The following is a 20,988-nucleotide window of genomic DNA, read 5'->3' on the forward strand; positions in this document are numbered from 1 at the left end:
GCCGCAAGGAGGGTCATGCGTGACCCCGGAGCGCACTTGGAGAGCTACACGCCGTCGACTTTGGAAATGATCCGCTCCGAGAGCGAAAACAGCGAGGGCGCCGTCGTGGCATCCATCGCGGACAGGGCGGCGCCGAGCTCCAGGCGCACCCAGTTCCGGAACTCGACGGCCGCGAGCGAGTCGATGCCGTAGGCGGAGAGAGACCTCTCGGGCTCGATGGCCTCGCTGAGGCGCATGATCTGCGACAGGTACTTGCCGACGACGGAGACGGTGGCGTCGATGAGGTGGGGCAGGTCGGCCGTTCTCGCCGTCTTGGAGTGCAGCAGCAGCTTCAGCTCCTTGACTTCCTGCGAGCTGTTCTTGGAGGCGGTGTCCTCGCCGTTGGCGCCGGCCGGAGAGACGTCGCTCTCCCCGGTGAAGAGGTGTGCGAACCGCGCGTCCAGCCGGAGGAGCGAGCCGGGCGGCTGGGGCATGGTGAGGCCCGTCACCATACGGGTGCGGCTTTGGGGGTCGTTGCTGATCGGCTCGCTGGACTGCTGGAGGATAGAATAGTTGACAATGTCGCAGAGAAGCCTCTCGTTGATGCCCCTTGCGACGTCGCTGCTGACGTTCTTCTTCAGGAGGTCGTCATTCCGCGCCATGTATCCGATCTGCTCGATGATGCCGAGGTTTATGGTACAGGCGGGTAGGCCGAGACCATGTCTGTAGCTGGCGAAAGCGTCCTGGACCGAGCATCCCGAGGCGTAATTGCCTTGGGCAGGGTTACCGAGGACGCTGGAGATGCTGGAAAGAAGAACAAAGAAATCCAAACGGAGCTTGTTTTTCAGTGCAACGTTGTGGAGGTTCCATGTCCCTTGGATCTTGCAGGCCGTCGCTTCGTAGTATTCTTCAAGAGTCATCTTGGCAAAAGGGCGGTCCTGTACAGGGAAATGTCAGTGAAAAGCGAACAGGCGTACGTCGAGGGTGACTAGGAGGGACTGCTTCTCACTCTTAGCACCATGGCACCTTGGACTACTCCTCCCACCGGGACGGATGTTTCACTGAATATCCTCGTCACGTCCTCGACCTTGGTGACATCTCCCTGGAGGAGATCGATATGGCACCCCAAGTTGCCAATTTGTCGCACCACATCCCGGGATTGTTCATCGTCGTGGCTGCTGCGGGAAACGACAGCCAGGTGCTTCGCACCCCTCTTGGCAAAATCGAGGGCAAGGCTACCGCATATCCCCTTCAGGCCGCCCACCAGCAGATATGCGGCATCGGGTCTAAAATGAACAGATCTTGGTGCCGGACGGATCTGTACATATGATTTGTTAGTTGACTTCGTTTGATGGGGGGGTTTTGTCAGAGGTGGCAGGTTGGACTTACTGGCACGCGAACGGAAACGTTGGGATCACGGGACAAAACCAACTTGCCCATATGTTTTGCCGCCCGCATAAGGGCAATAGCGTCCACCGCATTGCCAAAGGCAAAGGTTCGCATAGGGAAGACCGGGCGAATGTGCCCGGCTTCAAGGAGTGCGAAAAGCTGATCAAAAAGGCTGTGCCCATGCTTCGTTAGCGAGTTTGATCAACCCGTCTATACAACCGGAGGCAGATCTTTACCTTGACACATTCTGGCCCAGGTTGTTCATTTGTTCGTCACGATTGTTCGAGCTCACAGATAGATCCAGCGCCCGGAATGAAGCGCATCGGCTGAAGGGTTCCATGGAGAGCCGGCTGTGGTCCATGATGTCCTTCTTGCCGATCTCGACCAGCGTGCCGCTGTGGGCCACAATGTTCCATGACGCTTCTAACAGGTCTCCGGTCAGCGAGTTGAGAATCACGTCTATACCCTGGCCACCGGTAAGCTCGGTGATCTTGTGCTCGAACTCAGTCGTGCGCGAAGAGAAGATGTGATCGGCCGGAATGTTGTAGTTATCCTGCAGAAATTGACGCTTTTCATCTGTTCCAACAGTTGCAAATATCTACACGACAATGTAAGTAATCTGATCTATATTTAAGGATTGGGATTCGGCCTTGGAGGGGAAAGCGATTTACCTCTGCGCCTATGTATTGGCTCAGCTGTACCGCGGCGTTACCCACGCCTCCTGTTGCAGAGTGAATCAAAACGCGCTGGCCTCTTTTCAAGCCGCCAAGATTCAAGAGCCCGTGTAAAGCCGTGAGATACGCAACAGGAAGCGTAGCAGCTTCTTCGAAACCGAGGGTATCGGGGATGGCGTGGGCACTTTGCCACGGCACCTGTATCCTGTTGGCAAAGCTCCCCGGGAACATGAGTACCACGCGCTGGCCTGGGCTGAACCTGTCGACATTATTGCCGATGCGTGTGACTATTCCGGCAGCTTCGCCTCCAATGGAGGACGCATCGGCGTTGATAACCCCTAGGGCGATGGCGAGATCCTTGAAGTTGACGCCCGCAGCAAACACCTCGACCTCGATGTGACCGTCGTGGACCTGCAACGAGGATGATGACAGTTCGGTATACTGGAGAGACTCGATGGTACCAACGCGCTCCACTGAGAGGCAAACGGGCGTCTTCTTCTCGTGCAAGTCCTCTTCCTGGAGCTTTCTGCCCCTGAGCGGCTCGAATTTGGCCTCATTGAGAGCTTGGTCTGCTACAAGCCTTGGAGCGTGGACGATGCCCTCTCTCTCGACAAATTCGCTGTCTCTGCGCTCCAAAATTTCAGGCCTCGTGAGAAAACGAAGGCAGCCATTGATGGCTCTGACCGTGTTGGGACTATTGGAATTTTGGACGTCGAGTGAGATAAGACGCATACCAAGTTCCTCTGACCTGATTGTTCGAAGCAAGCCAGGTGCCGCCGCCTGATCAGGGTCCGTCACGGTCATCTGGCCGCCTTTTGTAACCCAGAGAATGTTGCATTCTTTCGAAATGACGTCTTTTAGGACGTCCCATTGATGCCTTGTTATTCTGCTTGCAACAGCCTGGGACAACTCATCGACGACAAGGACATTGCTCCCTGGTACGAGGCTTTCTGCTTGGGTATGAGACTCGATGGCCCAGCCAAACTCTTTTAAGCCCTCCAGAACCAGGGCCGGTTCTTCACAGTCACTGAAACGCAAACAGGCGATTGCAGCGTCACTAGATTTCTCTCTCGAGACTTCAGCCATGGCAACGCCATCCCCCAAGGATGCGGACAGGTCCTTGATGTTGGAGAAGCCTACGTCTTCGAGAATCCGGCGGGTAACATCAAAAGTTCCCGCCCCATCTTGGGAATGAAGAATGATGATTTTGCCGAGATTTGATAAAGCCGTTGAGACATTGGATAGTGCGATACGGGCCTCGTCTTCTGTCTCCAGGGCCGTCATCTTGACAATGGCGAGATCAAACTTGCTTGGCGAGGATATGACACCTGCTAGGTTGGCGACATCGAGAAGCTCCCACGTCGTCCGCGGCGCGTCAGAGTGCGCCTCCTGGTTTTTGATCATTGCTGCTGCACCTTTCAAGACGTTGTGGTATCGAACGTACTTGTTTCTCGGGCTAACCTCTGAGTTGCTCGATATGTCAAGCCACACGCTTGTTGAGTCCATGTCATCGAGGCTTACCTCCAGGACCTCCATATCTGGCTTTTGGCAATGGAGGATATCGAGTAGCTTCTGTGTTCGAGCGTACCTCGATAACTTGGGCCAGTTGAGGTCCTCAGAATCCTCGTCAATGGGCATTGCCAGCAAATGGGCGTTCAATCCTTCGGAGCTCGAGAGAGACACGTCCGGATTCCACGCGAAGTGCATGTAGACGTGTTGTGAAGGATCATCTGCTGAGGAGATGGGATCGAATCGAAGACCTTTAAGCTGCATCACCAGGCTCTTGTCTACCGGGTCGTAGAGACCGCTCGACACAAGGCGGGTGCCTCCGGCCTGCTGCCAGCCCGAGCTCGAGTACTGTATCTCCGCAACGACCATGCACTCCTCACTCGTGGTGCAGCTTCTTGTGGGAACGACAACGCTTTCAATGAATGCAGGAACGAAGGTGGTATTGTTGTTTAGCTGCACTTGGCCGATGGGAAACCCGGATAACTGCAAAAAACTGTCGATGGATACAGGGTGTACGGGATAATCAGACTGTTTGGAATATGCTGACGGCGGCAGCTCCATCGACACAGTGCCTCGGGCCTGTTTGCTGCCCAAGGTCCAGTCGAATGATACTATTTTCTGAAAACATGGCCCAAAAGTATACTCTTTGGCATTCATGTTCTTGTAGCAGACGCTCCCGGATATCGGGTGCTGTAGTGGCTTAATCGAGTGTAACGGCGCCTTTATATCAAAGTCGTCCTCGTCGACGCGGATAAGGCCGGTGCAATGTTCGACCCAGGACTCGTCAGTCCAGGATCTGATTCTAAACTCGTACCATCGTCTGGGAGACGCATGAACGGGGGCCATGGCCAAGGTAATCCTTGTCCTTTCGTCCTCGCCGAGCACAAGACCTCGGAGAAACCGCACATCTTTCATGCGGTAAACAAAGGCAGTAGGTGGCTGCGCCCTATCCTTCCACTCATTCATGATAGCCGTTTGGCGACCCGCTTCGATAGCCATGGCCAGGTAGCCGGCACCAGGAAATATGACATCAGGGCCGATCTTGTGATCACGTAGCCATGGGACATCACTAAGCTCGAGAACCTTGTAGAAGGTCGGCGCCTGCCAAGGAACCGAGAGGATCTTGGAGCCCAACAGATCGTGGCTGATGAAGGGCCTCTGCCGGTAGTCGGTTGTCGATAAGGATTCGTACCAGTAACGCCGTGAGTGGTTCCACTGATAGTTGGGCAGGTCTACTACGAGGGACGGCTGGTCGTAGGCATTGACATTTGAAAGTTTGACAACTCCACCATTTGCCCAAAGCTTTCCCGGGACTTCGTAGAGAGCCTGCAGCGTATCCAACCCGCGTTTGGCTGCCGACGCATATTGCACGTTCCGGGCGCCGGGAGTGGCCTTGATGACTTGGGCGACCGGCCCGGCGAGAGCACCCGTAGGACCAATCTCGATCAGGAACTCGCTGCTATCTTTACCGGAGAGCAAGGCTGTCATTGTCTGTGAAAACTTCACTGGGCTGACCATATTTTTTCTCCAATATTCCGGGCCCAAGACTGCTTCGCTCCCAGAGATGGGAAGTCCCGTTACTGAAGAGAACATGGTTACTTGGTCGCCGTGTTGCTTCAACGTTGGTGTTAAGCCGTTGTCTTGCAAAAGTCGGTGGTAGATATCTGCAATATTGCTGATGTACTGAGAGTGGTAGGCGAGATCGACCTGGAGCAATCTCGCAAAATGGCCGTCCTGCTGGAGGCGATCACGGACGCGTTGTAGAGCAGGGACCTCACCCGACAAGGTTAGACTCAGAGGGCTGTTATAGCATGCGACCTGAACAGTGGTTTCCGATTCGAGATAAGTGGCGATGATGTCGGCCGAGACGCCCACCGCTAGCATGCTCAGGGGCTTCTCGGGACGGTGTACCTTGGCTGCCTGGCCGCGGAAGAAGGCAATTTTGATGGCCTCGTCAGGAGTCAACAGTTCGGCAGCCACAGCGGCAGCAATCTCTCCTGATGAGTGCCCCAGTACTCTTGCGGCGCGGATGCCCCAATGGCGGAGTACGGCCAGCAGAGCGATTTGAAGCGCCGTGACGAGGGGTTGCGAGAATTCGGGGAGTCTCAAAGCCGCGGAGTCTCGTGGTTCTGTAAGTTCAGAGAGAAGTGACCACTTAGGCGGATTTTGAAGGCTCTGCAAGGCCTCATCCAACGACTTGATGACTCTCTTTGCCAATGGGATAGACTCGATTAGGTCCTTACCCATTTGGCTCCATTGAGCCCCTTGACCAGTGAAGACAAAAGCCACGCTTGGGGGCCGGGCTCTTCTCTTGCCTGTAATCAGAGAGTTCGGGCTGAAATCTACCGATTTGGAAATGACAAAGCCGCGGTGGAAATGGTGCGTTCGTCTTTCGGATAGTGTGTAAGCCACATCGCCCAACTTGGCGGAGACGGCAGGGTCGACGAGGTGGTCCGACATGGTCTGGACGTTCTTTTGCAACGAATCCTTATCGTTTGCCGAGAAAACTAGAATATGCAGCTGGTCTGCGTCAGAGTCGGCCAACAGACCCCCACCGAGCAGATTGGGCCCTTGGTTTGAGGACACGAAGCCCTTGAGGAACTTTGGGTCGTTGACAAAGGACTCGGTCGCCTCAAGGACTACGTGGGCATTGGCGCCTCCGAAACCGAAAGAGTTGACGCTGGCACGGCGAACTCCAGACGAGGTCTTGGGCCATCTGATGGAGTGTCTTGTAGGGCGCACACGCAACTTCTCAAAGTCGATGCGCGGGTTGGGCGTGATGAAAGTCGGGTTACCCGGGACAACGCCGTTCTCGACAGCCATGACGGCTTTGATTAAACCTGACAAGCCGGCCGCACTTTCTGAGTGCCCAATGTTGCTCTTGATAGATCCGATGATTAGCGGCTTGTCGGCGTCTCGAGTGGGAGCGAAGACAGACGCAAAGCCCTCGACCTCGATCGGGTCTCCCGTAAGGGTCCCGGTACCGTGGCACTCAAGATAGCCGGTCTCATTGAAGTCAGTAATTCCCGCGTTCTGGTACGCCCTTCTGATCGCCACGGCTTGAGCAACCGGATTTGGCTGCGTGAGACTGGGCGTATGGCCGTCACTATTCGTTGCGCTACCCCTAATGACGGCTCGGATAGGATCTCTGTCTCTAATCGCATCATCCAAACGCTTGAGGTACACCACGTTGATTGCCTCTCCTCTAATGTATCCATCAGCCTTTTCATCAAAAGTGTGACACCGTCCTGTAAGGGAAAACGCCCCTTTCATAGGGCCCTTATCCTGTAGGGCTGCAGGATCGAGGTATAAAAGTGTCCCTGCTACAATCATGGCGTCTGCTTGGTTGACCTGAAGATATCGGCAAGCCATGTCCACGCCCACCATGGAACCCGAGCATGCCGTGTCGATAGATATGCTAAAGACTTGTCAGTAAACCTGTTATTTGTGTTTATGTCAAAGATCTCCATTCTCCGAAATATTTCAATGATTCAAGTGAGAATAGAGTAAGCTGGGCGACAGTAAGAAGGGTTCTTACCTAGGACCTGTAACATCCAAGAAGTGAGACAGTCTGTTGCTCAGGATCGAGCGAGAGAATCCCGTGCTACGGCCGGCAATATTATCTTCGGGATCACGGACAGACAACGCCTCGTATTCTATGCGACGAATCATCCTCATTAGCCTCAATCACTGCCATGATCTGATAGGTTTATGTCGTCGAACAGCTACCGAGCCAGGAGTTTCGGGTCGAACTCACCGCACCCGTTATTCGCCACTATGCAGCCTACATTGGCTCCGCGAATATTGTCTAGGGTAATACCGCTGTTCTCTAGACATTCGTACGTGACTTCGAGCAACTGTCGCTGTTGCGGGTCCATGATGGTCGCTTCACTGTGACTGGTGTTGAAGAACGAGGCATCAAAAGCCGTCAGGTCGACATCCTTGAGGAGCATGCCACCAGGCGAGGGCATGGTTCCCGGCCTCTGGGAACCGTCATAGTGAGCATCAAAGTTGTAGCGGTCACTCGGAGGCGTGTTGTCGGCCACGCCACCCCTGGAAAGAAAATCCCAGAGCGCTTTGGGAGAGTTGCTGTTGCCTGGAAGACGGCAGCCGAAGCCCACGACGGCGATGGGAGTTTGAAGGGGTTGAGGTGGCGGCTGTGAACTACTATGTTCGTCGCCGGTGCCATTGGCGACGGCAGCGTGTTCAGAAGCGATGTTTTTGCCGTTGACTCCATTTGAACCATTCGTTCTATCATCGGTTTGGAAACCGTTGAGCTTATTCAAACCGTTGGTGTCGCTGAGCTTGTTGACGGAATCAAAAGGGATGGCGGAGTTGGCTACACAGGTGCCATTGGCACCGTCAATGTTTTTCATATTGTTTATACCGCTAAAGGCAGGGATCCCTTCAGAAAGGGGTTCTGGATGGCCGCGTTTTATGACAATCACTCTCAGTAGCGCATTGGCAAGTGTGTTTTGAAAATGTGCATCGAATAAATACAGGAACTGAGTCGGACGATATGGGAATACTACCACTGTTTATTCACATCACTGGCTCCGATATAGGATTAAGTGGTACATATAAGTAACATTTATAACAAAGGAGGGAGCTCTGCTGAGATCATTTCATGTGTATCTGTATAAATGACACCCTCTTGAGTGAGCACTTTTGTTTGGAGGATTTCGTGGCGTAAGATGCAGCCCACGAAGGATGCCTGTCACCTTGGCAGGGAGGAATGTCTTCGTGTGTCTTTGTCGGTATGCGCTTCCAGTCCATGTTTGTAAGTTGGTGTATATCGGAATGGAAGGTGAAGAATGGGTTGCATTCGGATGTGGAACTGATAAGCGCCGGTGGCGTGAGGATTCAAGGCGAAGGAGGATTGTTACTCAAGGTATTGTTTCATGCAGTGCATTACAGCTGCAGTTAACCACCTCATGCACTTGATCCTGTGATTAAGTGACAAGGCATATTCGGCTTACTGTCTACAATGTCGCCAACCTTCATGTCCACAAGTTCAGATGCCGTGTTCCAAAAACTGATCCATCAGGAAAGGCTATTTTCCTACGGTGCTCCCCTCCAAGTACTTTCATTCTCTTGGGAGGGCCCGTTCGATGGCCTCTGCAAATCTGGGTATTCATCCATTTGTGTGACTAGTCGAGACCTTGACGTCGCTTCTTACATACCTGGTTCATATTTGATTCTGAAGACACACCTGGAACCTACCCATCGATTCTTCTCTTTACCATAACTTCAAAAATGGGCACAAAGGAGGACGTTGAGTTCAAAACGCTTGATGGCTTGACATTGCGTGGCTGGTTATTCCCAGCGAGCGCCAAAGGACCCGGAATCGTGATGACTCCAGGTGTAAGTCGTACCCGCACGGCACCTTTATCGAGCATTTGACAGAGTGTAGTGTTGTGTCGTTTTTGCTGACTCGTGAGGGGCTCAACGAGAATAGTTCAACTTCCCGATAGGAGAGCTCTACCGCGAGGTCGCCGTCAGGTTCCAGCAGGCCGGCATCACGGCTTTGGTCTACGACCCGAGGTGCATCGGCCTCAGCGACGGCACCCCGCGATGTGATATCGACCCGGTCAAGCAGACCGAGGACTTCAGCGACGCCATCACGTTCATCAAGACCAGGCCGACGGTGAACCCGCAACAGATAATCGTATGGGGCTACTCGCTATCAGCAGCCGAGGCGCTGGCAGCAGCAGGGCTGGACCGGCGCGTGAAGCTGGTCGTCGCTGTGTGCCCGGCGCCCATGCCATACGACATGGAGGAGCCGGCGAAGCGCAAGAGGCTTCTGGAGCTGGCGAACCGCGACCGGGAAGCACAGACGAGAGGGAGGGAACCCTTCTACCTGCAGTACATCGGCGACTCCGAGGAGACGGCGCTGGTTGACTACCGCAAGCAGAGGGGTATGAAGGGGCTGGAGTACGACTTCGTGATGGAGGGCCTGTCCAGAATCCCCAACTTCCGCAACGAGGTGGCCGCGCAGACACTCTATCGGGTCGCAGCGTGGCACTTCCAAGGGGTGCCGGGGCAGCTGGGGCCGACGCCGGTGCTGCAGGTGATGGCGGCCGAGGAGGAGCTGGAGCACATCAGAAAGGGACAGGAGTACATTTGGTCAGGGTTGACGGGTCCTAAAGAGATGCACAGCGAGCCGAACCGGGGTCACATGGATATCCTGACCGAAGACGGTGCTCGCTTCGACAAGCTCATGCAGGTCCAGATAGACTTTGTGCTGAAGCATCTCGGAACGCGTTAGACGCATGGCTCCAGCCGGGCCGCGTCCAATCAACAAGCCTTACAAGCGGGATGCAGACCGTTCCTCACTCTCAGCTGTATCTTATTGAATCCTCGAAATCCTTCGCCTTGGCCTGGCGCATATGGAACTTTGGAGTTGTTGACGACGCTTATTGGTGGACCAAACCAGATTCGGAACCAATTCCGGCTGTCAATTGCGTAGCAGAGGCGTCGTGGTTCGTTTACCAAGGAAGAATGAGTTATCATGGAACTTGAAAACCCTGCATGCGCATCCTGCGAAGGATTGTGTTGCAGATGCATCTCAGAGGCGGCCAATATGGTTGCTTGAAACTACAGGCTGAAAGCAACCGGCGAGGATGCCAAGAAAGCCCAGACATGTCACCATATACTACCGCAGCTTCATGTATTACCTCCTTCTTCAGCAACCTTTAAGCCATGCACCCAGATACCTTTGTAAATGCAACTTCGTTGCATTCGCTTATGAGTTCTGGGTTCTAGCCAACCAGTATAAAGACCACGAAGCCCGAATGCATGATTTACAGTACGGATTGCTGCTAGTTGAATCCTCCTCAAGCATACATACACTCCGTGATTCGTGGGCTTTCCGAACCGTGACAAGCACGTTCTGCTGTGCCGCTCAGTAGTCTGCATTTATCCGCATGTCGCCAATTATGATTCGAAGTAAATCTCTAAAGTGCCCCCTAACTTATGAGTCTGGAACATAGAACCAACCATTTCGGTGCGGAAGACGTAGCAATAACACTAAAAACATACGACTCAGCCTATCCAAAACTGGCAATTCCAAGTCCACCTATTAATCCCCCTAGGGAAACCCCTACCGCCAAGTCTATTTCGTTTACCATTGCCTCAAACTGAATCTCGACGCCCCGGGCCCTGATTGACTTGCAGACTTTCTTCCAACGACACGAAAAAGAATGTACCCCTCAAACAGACTCCCTGTCACGGCGGCCAATGACGTTAGCGTAGCTCGACCGCCTCTCCATCTGGACCCCGTCGCCGCCCTTTGGCAGCCTGCTTTTCGCGCCGTCTCGCCCGAGATACTTGCTCGGATGCCAGACGCAAAAGACACCGATGGCAACCAGCATGGGTAGCGCTTCAAAGATCCAAAACAGCCACTCGTGGCGGAACGCGTAACCATCCATGCCCTCGGCAAACTCGATGACCCGGTAAAGCGAACGCAGCTATATTCGCACCACAAAATCGTCAGCGAAACCCCATTCCTCTCTTTTATCGTCATCATCATCTCCCATCAAGAGAAGACGAAGAAGCAAGAACTGGCACGGAACTTACCAAGATGAGCCCGCTGCTCACATAAACGGCCCCGAGCAGCCTCCTCCACCCCTTCGGTGCCTCGGGGACCTCCAACCTGTTCCCCAGCACATGGAACCTCCGGAGGACGCACAGATACACCCCAAAGGCCAGCACCTGGAAGCCCAGACCTCCGATGAGGATGTTGGTGCCCACCTTCTGCATCGGCCCCGTCCAGTTCCCCGCGCTCGCGACGCCCGACCCGGACCCCTGGACGAGGAACGCTACAACTTCGCAGATGACAAAGATCCGGGTGAGACGCCGGGCGGGGATCTTGTAGATGGTGTGATGGGAGGGGGGCAGTACGGCGCGGATGAGGCGGCCGATGAGGAGGTAGTTGCCCGCTGCTACCAGGACCGGCGCAAGGACGGTGTAGGTGAGGGTCTGGACGAAGGGGGCCTGCGGGTTTGGGCCAGTCAGCTTCGACTCTTGTTCGGTTCAATAGAAAGGGAACCCCCTTTCCTGGCGATGATGTTGGTAAAGAAAGAAGACACGAGTGCAATGAAGCTCTTAATCGGACAGGGATCGGAATTGGATGGTGTTGTTCACAGGGCTTAAAAGGAGGGAAGACGATCAAGGGGGGATAAGACGAGGAAAAGCCTACAATCTCTGTCTGGTTGTTGGCCGAGTACCCCCTCAGCGAATACGCCGTAACCTCAACCGCTGCGCCAACAACCACGACGATGAAGAACCACGCCCGGTAGCGGATGACGGTGAGGTAGAATATCCAGGCGAACACGATACCGTAGAGGACCGTGCCGACGACGGCGAGGGGAAAGGAAGGGTCGTATGGCCAGACGACGGGCTTGTCGGAAGCCATTACTGCTGCAAGCCTGGATCTTAACTAAAGAGGAAAGGGGGTCTTTTGATGTTTGCCTTCTTCTGGTTTGTTTGTGAGTGAGATTGGCGTCGGGATTTCAACTTGTCGAGGTTGGTGTACCAGGAACCTGCGATGCGGTCTGAGCAAACAAAGAAAGAAGCCATTCCTTGTTTGCTTTGCATCTTCGGTTCTGTATATATATCATCTCTTGCAGCTTGAGGAATCATGGTAGAAGGATGGGGAGTATAGGGAGGGTGAATGGGGCTGGTTCTGGTCGGTCTGCGTTGCCTTGAAATGAATCCGAAGATGGTGCATCTCAATCCGACGAGCAGGTGGATCCTTACCTCGCACGCAACACGGCAATCTACCTTGCCTGCATCTGCACCAACCCGTTGTGTCTTCGGTATGTTTGCTAAGCACGCGCGGCTTGGCCTACAAACAACCCCAATGAATCCGACGAATCCGACGAACCGCGTCAACGAACTCGACGTCTCGGCATAGCCACCGCCTTCCCTCTCGCTCTCTATCACCACAATCGATGTGAATTTATTAACGAGGTGGCCCACCTGCACAGTAAACACAATGGCGTCGAGGAGTGTCCGGGCAACACAGAATGCAATTCTCATTTGGTAGACTATGCTGTCATGTCCTCATTGCCAATCCATGCTGTAGAAAAGTCCGTCCCAAATACGACAGGCACAATCCACCAGACGCCATGCTTGGAAGCGCTCGAAAACACAATCCGCGACAAAAAACCATGCCATGCTGCTGCAACCGCTCAGTTCAGTCCGTTCTATACATGAGCCACGCCCCAATAGTCCAGAACTCCAGCGCCTGCCATGTACGTCTCACCCCCCTTACTCGCTCAATATGCACCTCCTCTATTATCACATCTTACCTCCTCGTCGACCCGGATCCTTTTCTCCGGAAGAATACTAGGTACGGTACCTCGCCTTTGCCGCCCCGGAACACGTTTTGGCTGCAATCAGAGCCCCGTTGCGTCCCATCGATCCTGACGGGAGTCACCTTCGAGTCGTTGATCATGTACCAGGCATGTGGATCAGGGTTCTGCGGCTCTCGGGCATAGGTATAGTAGTGGCCGCTCATGATATTGTTTCCTTGGTGGACAACGACTGCGTAACACTCATAGTCGAACGGAATCTCAAACTTGCCATCCGGCGAAGCCACCCCGCCGCCGCGCTCTTCGGGTGGGATGAAGAACTTGTCGAGGTTGAAGCTGTTGAAGTCCCAAGTGATCTGGGACGTATTCTTTACCACAGCTGAAGCGTTCCAAGGGTCGAACGAGAACCGTTTGAAGGAGAGACACAGGAGCTCTGGCAGACGCGCCAGTGTGGACTGCTTCCGCCCTTCGACCGACATGTTGCACTTGTCACACCTGTAGTCTGAGAGAACTTCAGGCGCGATGTATTCCCGCATGCAGTCTTCAAGGGTTGCCGACTTCACATTGACGGGTACTGAAAGGAAGTCGAATGCGGCGTAGCTGTACGTGCGGTTATGACATCTTGAGCATACCACGGTCGAAAGTTCTACGCCGCGCCAGTACTTGTCGACAATGGACAGGTTCGTTCTTGAATAGTGGCTCCACCACTCGTGAGCACCTTGCAGCATCGACTTGCCGCCCTGCATTGTTGGTATGGGTGGAATATCATCAACACGGTCCCGTCGTATGTTGGTCTCATCATGGAGGTAAGTCATGAGCCATGACATGAACTCTTGTGCGTCCTGCTGACGACTACCGCCGAATTCGTCGCCCCTGTCCTTGTTGCGGCTCTTCTCGCAGACCGATCGAGAGTAGTCCTGTGTTTGGTCAGCAATGGTTAATCACACGCCTCATGCAACTGACCATCAACGTCTGCGCTTTCATGACATCGAACTTTCCAGAGTCCAACCAATGGAACAAATTGGACAAGATGCGCGACATTAACTGAGGGTGATCGTTCTTCTCCTCGGCTTTCTTCGGCACCTTGTACGTGTTTTGCCATTCAAACGTGGCCAGCTCCTTCCCGAACCCGGGCGACATTCGGAGAGCTTGTATGGAGCTGTTGGCGTAACACCACACACCCGGATTGTTTAGACCTGTGATATGACGCCCATCCTTGAGAACGTTCGCGGTCGACGGAGAGTCAGGACGAGCTGCCAAGGGACCTTGTTTCAAGTTTCGTACCTGGGCAGAGTAAGCGACAGCCCCGGGGGCTTCGTGATCATCCTGGGTCTGTGAGAGACCACTGTAGCTCGGGCGCGGAACGGCCGGAGCAGGCCGAGTGGGCGGTGACGGCAGGTCGGAGTAGAAGTCGGCATGGTTCTGAGGGTAGCCGTGAGTAGTTCGATCGGGGCTGGTGGGCGACTGCATAGATTCCTGTTCAGCTGACACGGCAGGGAACCTCCGTAAGAACTCCTCTGTACTGCGCACATGCATGAACCCTGGGGACCGCGCGGTCTCGATTTCGGCGTTTTGCAGTGTTTCCTCCCAGAGCTTGACTTCTTCAGGCTTCAGCGGCGTGACCTTGTACTTCTTGTTGGGCTTGGTGATGGAAATGGAGGGTTTTAACGAAGAACGGCTAAGAGGTGCCCTCGCAACGCCCGCAGTCTGCGAAGTAGCGAGCGCGTTCCTACCCATCAGATCTGTCCACGCATCCAACCCTCCCTGAAGCAGCTTAGGGGGATTCTTCAACTCTTTCCCGTAGTTGAAGTATGTCAGCGCGCGCTGCAGTGACAGCAGAGCCGCAGCGTCCATATCAGGAGATATGTATCGCGGTATGGAGTCGGAATCCTGGTCATGGAAAACCACGAGATCAAACACATTTCTTCTTTCGAAGTGGTGATATTCCTGAGCTGGTGAGAGAACCATGGTCTCGGCAACTTGCTCCGAGGAGATATTCTCACGCAGGAGAATGCTAGGCTCAATGCAGATGACGGCTTGTGACAGAATGTGGCCTTCATCGAAGTCCTCCCGGCTCCGGACATCAATAATTAAAACTTGCAGGGTGGCCGAGCCCCTTTTTATGTAATTCATTAAGTCTTCGGCGGTTATGGAGTCGCCCTCGGGTATGGATATGCTGGGGGCCCTGGAGGGAACAGGGACGGCGTTGGGCATAGGGTGGGAAGGAACAAAGTAGTCAGAGGACTTGTTCGCGAGGACTGTATTTATGGTGGCGGAGGAACCGGTTCTGCTAAACAGGCCACGCGGCGTACTCGAGGGTAGCGAAGCTGCTTCGTTGGACACAGTCCCCCTGGCCGGACTGTAGATGGCGTCTGGCATCTTGGGCAGGTCGGGGAGATTCGTCACAACTGCCACTTTTGGTTTCTCTGTCGGTTCCGGCATCGCCCTCGGTCCTGCTGGTCTTGGTGGAAGAATGGGGTGCGTCCGTATGCGCGGGTCCTGACCCGGTAATGCTACCGGCCCGCGCAGGTTCGCGAAGCGAGCAGCAAGATCCTCGGCAGCCTTGCTCTTGGGGGGCCCAGGGCTAGTGACGCCGGGGCGTAGGACGTTTCCATGCAAGGACTGAGGCTTGGGTTGTACGGCCGGCTTCGCCTTTGTCGCCGGTGACCCATTGACCTGTGTACCGGCCTCGGCTCTCGTAGGGCTCGTGACTGGCGTACCCTGCGGTGTCCGCGGCCTGTTTGCTTCTCCATTAATGATTGAGGACGGCCTTGACGTCTTGGGTCTCACGCCCGTCTTTTGGTTATCGGCAATAATGTCGGCTTTGATCTTTTCAAAGCTTCCGTGCTGGGAGTCTATCTTCTTCATGAGAGCGGTGTATATGCGATTCAAGTCTTCGCGACCGCCCCTGAGCGACACGGACTCGGTGTGCTGAGGCACGTACTTGACGGCGATCAAGGAAGCCTTGATATATTCCTTGAAGGCCATATCGGGTCGACCGAAGTCGCGAAACGTCTCGGCCTGTCGCATGGCGTTGTCGCCCATCTCAAGGATCTTGCGCAAGGGGAGTTTCATGTCGACGTTGGGGGAGGTCGAAGTGAGGTCGTCGATATGGGGCAGCGGGGGTTTGCCGCCGCGGCCGGCAGCCCCCCCATCTCCGCCCATGGCGAAAGTGTGTAAGGCGGTGCCGTTCGATATGGCCGGACCGCCGCCGCCGAGGACGGTTCTGGTGGCCGAGGAAGCCGTCGAACTCATGTGAACGAGAGGCGGTGTCTTGGGGTCGGACGGGAAGCTTGAACCATGTCGTTGCAAGGCCTATGACGTTGAGGGTGCGAGAACGAGGCTATAGCTGGTGGTGTCGGGGGGACGCGGAATTCGGAGGCGTCGAGGTATGTGGAACGGGAGGCGGACGCAACGATGGCCGGAGGCGGTTGTTCGTCATGAGTGGCAGGCAACGGGTGTATTCTTGTAGGATGCTAGAGTGGCTGCAGCTTCATTATCTCGGGACTGCAGGGCGGGCTGGAATGGGCATGATTCTTTGAGTAGAGTCGGAGCTCGAAGGGCGTGGTAAAAATGGCCAAAAGGAAAGAGTGAGCCTTTGACGGGCGGGATGAACTGCGGCAGTCTTGAGAAAGGAAGATGGTCCGTGGTGGAGGGACAGCCTCGTTGCTGGCGCTAACAGTTTCAACAATGGCGAGACAATGTGGGAGAGGAAACGGTACCGTTGCGGCAGCGGAGATTCCGAGGGTCGAGGCGGTATCTTGTCCGACGGGGCTTGTACCTCTCTCCAGCCGTGGCAGCAGGCCAGATTACTGACGCATCCGGCCTTTACAGTGGTTCGAGCGCTGGAACGGGCGGGCAGGCCGTATTTTCCCTGCATGTTTGGGCGGCGACTCAATGTCCTGGGCACTGACTGATCCATGACCTTGACTGACAACGCACCCGCGGCACCATGTTTGCCTATGCAGCGCCACAGCCAATATAACTTGGCTTTATGGGTGTCCACTTTGGGTATTAATTAGTGTGTTGATGTGTTCTTCCTGCGCCCAGTGCCGGTGGCCGCCCAAAGTCAGATAGATGATGGTGTATCCGTACATTGCGAACAACATTGCTTGGGATGCGCAGGAAGAACGGGTGCTGACCTCACGGTGATTAGCTGGAGGGGTCGAGGTGCGGATACGCCATTATACTAGGTATGCTATGTATGTACGATGGATACCTTGTGCTGGGAGCAGGCCAGCACCAGGTAGGTAGGTACACTAGTACACTACAGCAGGCAGTGTGCACAAGGTAGGTGCCTCGATTAGGCGAGAGCTGGCACATCCACGCGCCACAAATGTCCCACTTTGCCTCTTCTCACCTTCGTCATCTCTGGGGAACGAACCCGCCTTGCCCATACCAAGACGTCCCAATAAATCCCATGTTTGTTTGGGCTTAGCGCCGAGATTTCCCTTCGTCACAGGGCGATGTCCCAAGCGGAGCAGCCACGCACGAGTCCGCGACTGCACCACACCAGACACGCAGGAATTCCAGCCTGGAAGGCAGCCGTTTAATCCACACATGCCAACCCCTGCACATTCGTACATGTTGCGCAGTCAGCCAACGTAACCCAGCACCGAATACTGACGCCGCAGCTGTCCGCGCCCGGCCTAGCCCGTCCTAAGCCTGCTGCATCTCCAACTGAACCGCACGCACCACACACCTACCTACCTACCCTGAGGCTGCTGCATCTGGGCAGTCGTTACGACAGACACGCACACAAGCTTTCCTCCATCGCCATCCATCTGCATCCCTATTTACGCGCAATCCATTCGCTGCCCCCTTCCCATCCCCTGGAGACGACGACGACGACGACAGCAACGACCGCGCTACTACGCCGAACACCGCCGCCGCCCACTAGATAAACGACCGGCGACGATCGAGATCGGAACCCCCCACCGACCCAACGTCCCCAGCCTTCCAACATGATGGGCTGGTGGTCCAGCTCGGCCAACTCGGCCCTGGACGAGCAGATTGAGAAAGCAACCGGCAGCAGCTTGTATGGCCCTTCGCCGACCCTCGAGATGTTGTTCTAACACCGATGTAGGGAGGATATCGCCCTGAACCTCGAGATCTCTGATGTCATCAGATCCAAGACTGTTCAGCCCAAGGAGGCCATGCGCTCTCTGAAGAGGCGCATCGGCAACAAAAATCCAAACACCCAGCTGAGCGCCCTTAACGTAACCATCATTGCTGCCTGCTTGTGCTTGACTAAGCTGACTCCGAGTGCAGCTTACAGACACTTGTGTCAAGAATGGAGGCACCCACTTCCTCGCCGAAATCGCCTCGAGAGAATTCATGGACAACTTGACCTCGCTCCTCCAAGCCGTTGGACCTGCCGCCGTCAACCACGAAGTGAAGCAGAAGATACTCGAACTGATACAAACTTGGGCTGCCGCCACCGAGGGCCGCCACGAACTAGGATATATCGGAGAGGTTTACAAGACACTGCAGAGGGAAGGCCACCAGTTCCCCCCCAAAATCAGTGTCGCCAGCAGCATGATTGACAGCAGCGCGGTATGTTTTCGCATCCTTGGAAACCCCCCCTCATTCTCTGCAGGACCCAAACTGACAGCACTCACAGCCCCCCGAGTGGGTTGATTCAGATGTTTGCATGCGATGCCGAACCGCTTTCACCTTTACGAATCGAAAGCATCACTGCCGGAATTGCGGTAACTGCTTCGACCAGCAATGCTCAGCCAAGTCGCTACCCCTCCCCCACCTGGGCATCATGCAACCTGTCCGCGTCGATGACGGATGCTACACGAAGCTCATGGACAGGTCTGCCAAGGGGGGCGCACCCTCGCCGTTGCCGCAAGACCGATCTCCTACCTACCCTTACAAAACCCGGAGCACATCCGCCATGCAGCCACGCAACGCGCGTGTTGACGACGCTTTTGACGAGGATCTGAAGAAGGCACTGGCTATGAGCTTGGAGGAGGTCAAGGGCTACTCTCAGGGCTATGTTGCGCCTACCGTCAACGGCCCGTCGAGTGCGAAGATCAACGGCAACCCTGCTCCCGCGGCGTCAAACGGCACCGAGGAAGAGGACGACGACCTCAAGGCTGCGATCGCCGCTTCGCTTGCTGATATGGAGGAGCAAAAACAGAGACATGCCGCAGCTTTGAAAGAGCAGACCTCGAGTGCTGGCCCAACATCGACACAACAGTTTGCTTTACCCAAGAACGACTACGAGCTTACTCCCGTCGAGGCTGAGAACATCAACCTGTTTGCGACTCTTGTAGACCGCCTTCAAACGCAACCGCCAGGCACGATTCTGCGTGAGCCTCAGATCCAAGAGCTTTATGACAGCATCGGCACATTAAGGCCAAAGCTAGCCCGTACTTACGGAGAAACTATGAGCAAGCATGGTGAGTAGGATATGAGACGTACAAAGTGCCCCGTTGCTAACATCATATTAGATACCCTGCTCGACCTCCATGCCAAGTTGTCTACTGTTGTTCGCTACTATGATCGAATGCTGGAGGAGCGCCTCTCCAAGGCATATAGCCAGCACGCTATCGGAGGATACAACCTTCCTCCTCGCCAGACCACCGGCGCTTACCCTTCTCTCCAAGGAAGCGCGCCCGGTAGTGCCGGTCCTGCCGAGAACTTCTACACTGGCACACAACAAATCGACTACGGCCACGCACCGCCACCCCAGGCCTACCATCAACACCCGCAACAACACACACCCCAACCGCAATACGCAACTTTCGATAAGCGCGCATCTTTGTCCGGTCCACCAGGAGTCCCTTATCCTCCTCAGGAGCCTCAACGGACTGACAGCTGGAGGAGCGGGGCCGGTCCTGTTCCTGACGGACAGTACCCGCCGCAGCAGTCATATCCTCCTAGCGAACCACCGCAACCAAGCCATCAGAACCAGCCGGGTCAACCTGCTGGAACACCTTCAGCCGACCCCAACGCTTCGTATTACTTCAACCCTCAACAACCCAGCGCACCCCCTTCCGCACCGCCGTCTGCAGACCCCAATCCATCACCGTACCCCAATCTCCAGCAGTCGACGCAGTATCGGCAGCCCATGCCTCACCAGCAAACACCCGTCCAAACACCTGCTCAGCCCGCACAACCAACGCAACATCAAGCCCCGCCACAGCAGCAAAGCTACTGGCAACCGTCAGCACCGCAGCAATCAGCGCCTCCCCAACAACATTGGCAGGGCCAGTACAACGGTGGATATACCCAAGAGTCGTTCCCTTCTGCGCCACAAAACGCGCCGAAGCAGCCAGCAGTGGAAGAGAGTCTAATTGATCTTTGATGGAGAGGAAACTGGTCCGGAAGCATGCAGGTCTACATTGGTTCTCGGCGTTTCATGGCCACAAAGGCCAGCCGGACACCGGCAACTTTGGACTTCAGAATGAGCTATAAAATGATATTTTTGTTGGGCATGTTGTATTCCTTGCATGCTTGTGGCTAGCACAAAAACTCCATGTTCTAAATATGGACAGAACTTAACAGGGCCGAACAAAGACTAATACTGTTTGATTACGCAGTTCCCATCGTGTAAATGAGGTGTCTTTTCTTTACCCTTTCCTGAGGGAACACGGGATGATAATACCGACAGGTTAAAGGCGGTCGTGAAAGAGCAAGGAGGACGAGCTTACATAGAGATGAGACATGCCTGCCCGTCCTTTCTTCAGATGAACATGAGTGGATCGTGGTTTTTTTTTTTTTTTTTGGCGCCATTGTTGCCCGGTGCCATGCTCCAAAATGATAACTTTTCTTGGTCAAGATCGGGTGTTCGGGACTTGGAGCTCAAAGAAGGCAACCGACACCGCATCCAAGCCGCATACATTCATTCGGCTTACCTGTCTCGGGCGACCATCCCGTAGCTCAACGGCCACCATCAAGTGTCATCCTCTACTGCGGTCTAGAACACATGTAGACGAACTATTCCATCGGCACGGCTGTAAGAAGTAGTTCCGCTGCCCTGCAACGGAGTCGCGCCATTGCCGCGAGGTGCCAAACCACGAGGTCCCAATTAATAAGCCGCATCCTCGCCGGCCAACCACCGCCGCCATCACGGTGAGTCTCCACTCTTTACGCACCGGTCATCGGCG

General features: G+C 54.9%; 5 protein-coding genes across 5 annotated transcripts; 2 read left to right on the forward strand and 3 right to left on the reverse strand.

Annotated features, from left to right (window-relative positions):
* Nucleotides 1–44: 44 nt before the first annotated feature.
* Nucleotides 45–7,927, reverse strand: EsH8_II_001374 (type I polyketide synthase; the record flags this gene model as incomplete). The annotated part of the gene is made up of 7 exons (XM_083264672.1): nt 45–917; nt 989–1,297; nt 1,369–1,540; nt 1,605–1,966; nt 2,040–6,969; nt 7,090–7,207; nt 7,309–7,927. 7 exons carry the CDS (start codon nt 7,925–7,927, stop codon nt 45–47), a joined length of 7,383 nt encoding a protein of 2,460 aa, XP_083121994.1.
* An 880-nt stretch (nt 7,928–8,807) lies between these two features.
* Nucleotides 8,808–9,819, forward strand: EsH8_II_001375 (alpha/beta hydrolase; the record flags this gene model as incomplete). Its single annotated transcript, XM_083264673.1, has 2 exons — nt 8,808–8,915; nt 9,010–9,819. 2 exons carry the CDS (start codon nt 8,808–8,810, stop codon nt 9,817–9,819), a joined length of 918 nt encoding a protein of 305 aa, XP_083121995.1.
* Nucleotides 9,820–10,762: 943 nt separating this feature from the next.
* EsH8_II_001376 (RTA1 domain-containing protein) lies at nt 10,763–11,967 on the reverse strand (the record flags this gene model as incomplete). The annotated part of the gene is made up of 3 exons (XM_083264674.1): nt 10,763–11,020; nt 11,130–11,546; nt 11,752–11,967. 3 exons carry the CDS (start codon nt 11,965–11,967, stop codon nt 10,763–10,765), a joined length of 891 nt encoding a protein of 296 aa, XP_083121996.1.
* Nucleotides 11,968–12,861: 894 nt separating this feature from the next.
* EsH8_II_001377 (uncharacterized protein) lies at nt 12,862–16,123 on the reverse strand (the record flags this gene model as incomplete). The annotated part of the gene is made up of 2 exons (XM_083264675.1): nt 12,862–13,785; nt 13,832–16,123. The coding sequence occupies 2 exons, from the start codon at nt 16,121–16,123 to the stop codon at nt 12,862–12,864; spliced, it is 3,216 nt and encodes a 1,071-aa protein (XP_083121997.1).
* Nucleotides 16,124–17,832: 1,709 nt separating this feature from the next.
* On the forward strand, nt 17,833–20,186 carry EsH8_II_001378 (ESCRT-0 subunit protein VPS27; the record flags this gene model as incomplete). Its single annotated transcript, XM_083264676.1, has 5 exons — nt 17,833–17,906; nt 17,955–18,087; nt 18,140–18,424; nt 18,492–19,278; nt 19,330–20,186. The coding sequence occupies 5 exons, from the start codon at nt 17,833–17,835 to the stop codon at nt 20,184–20,186; spliced, it is 2,136 nt and encodes a 711-aa protein (XP_083121998.1).
* Nucleotides 20,187–20,988: the final 802 nt, after the last annotated feature.

Source organism: Colletotrichum jinshuiense, chromosome 2 (genome assembly GCF_051148585.1).
Source record: "Colletotrichum jinshuiense chromosome 2, complete sequence".
Classification (NCBI taxonomy): Eukaryota; Fungi; Ascomycota; class Sordariomycetes; order Glomerellales; family Glomerellaceae; genus Colletotrichum; species Colletotrichum jinshuiense.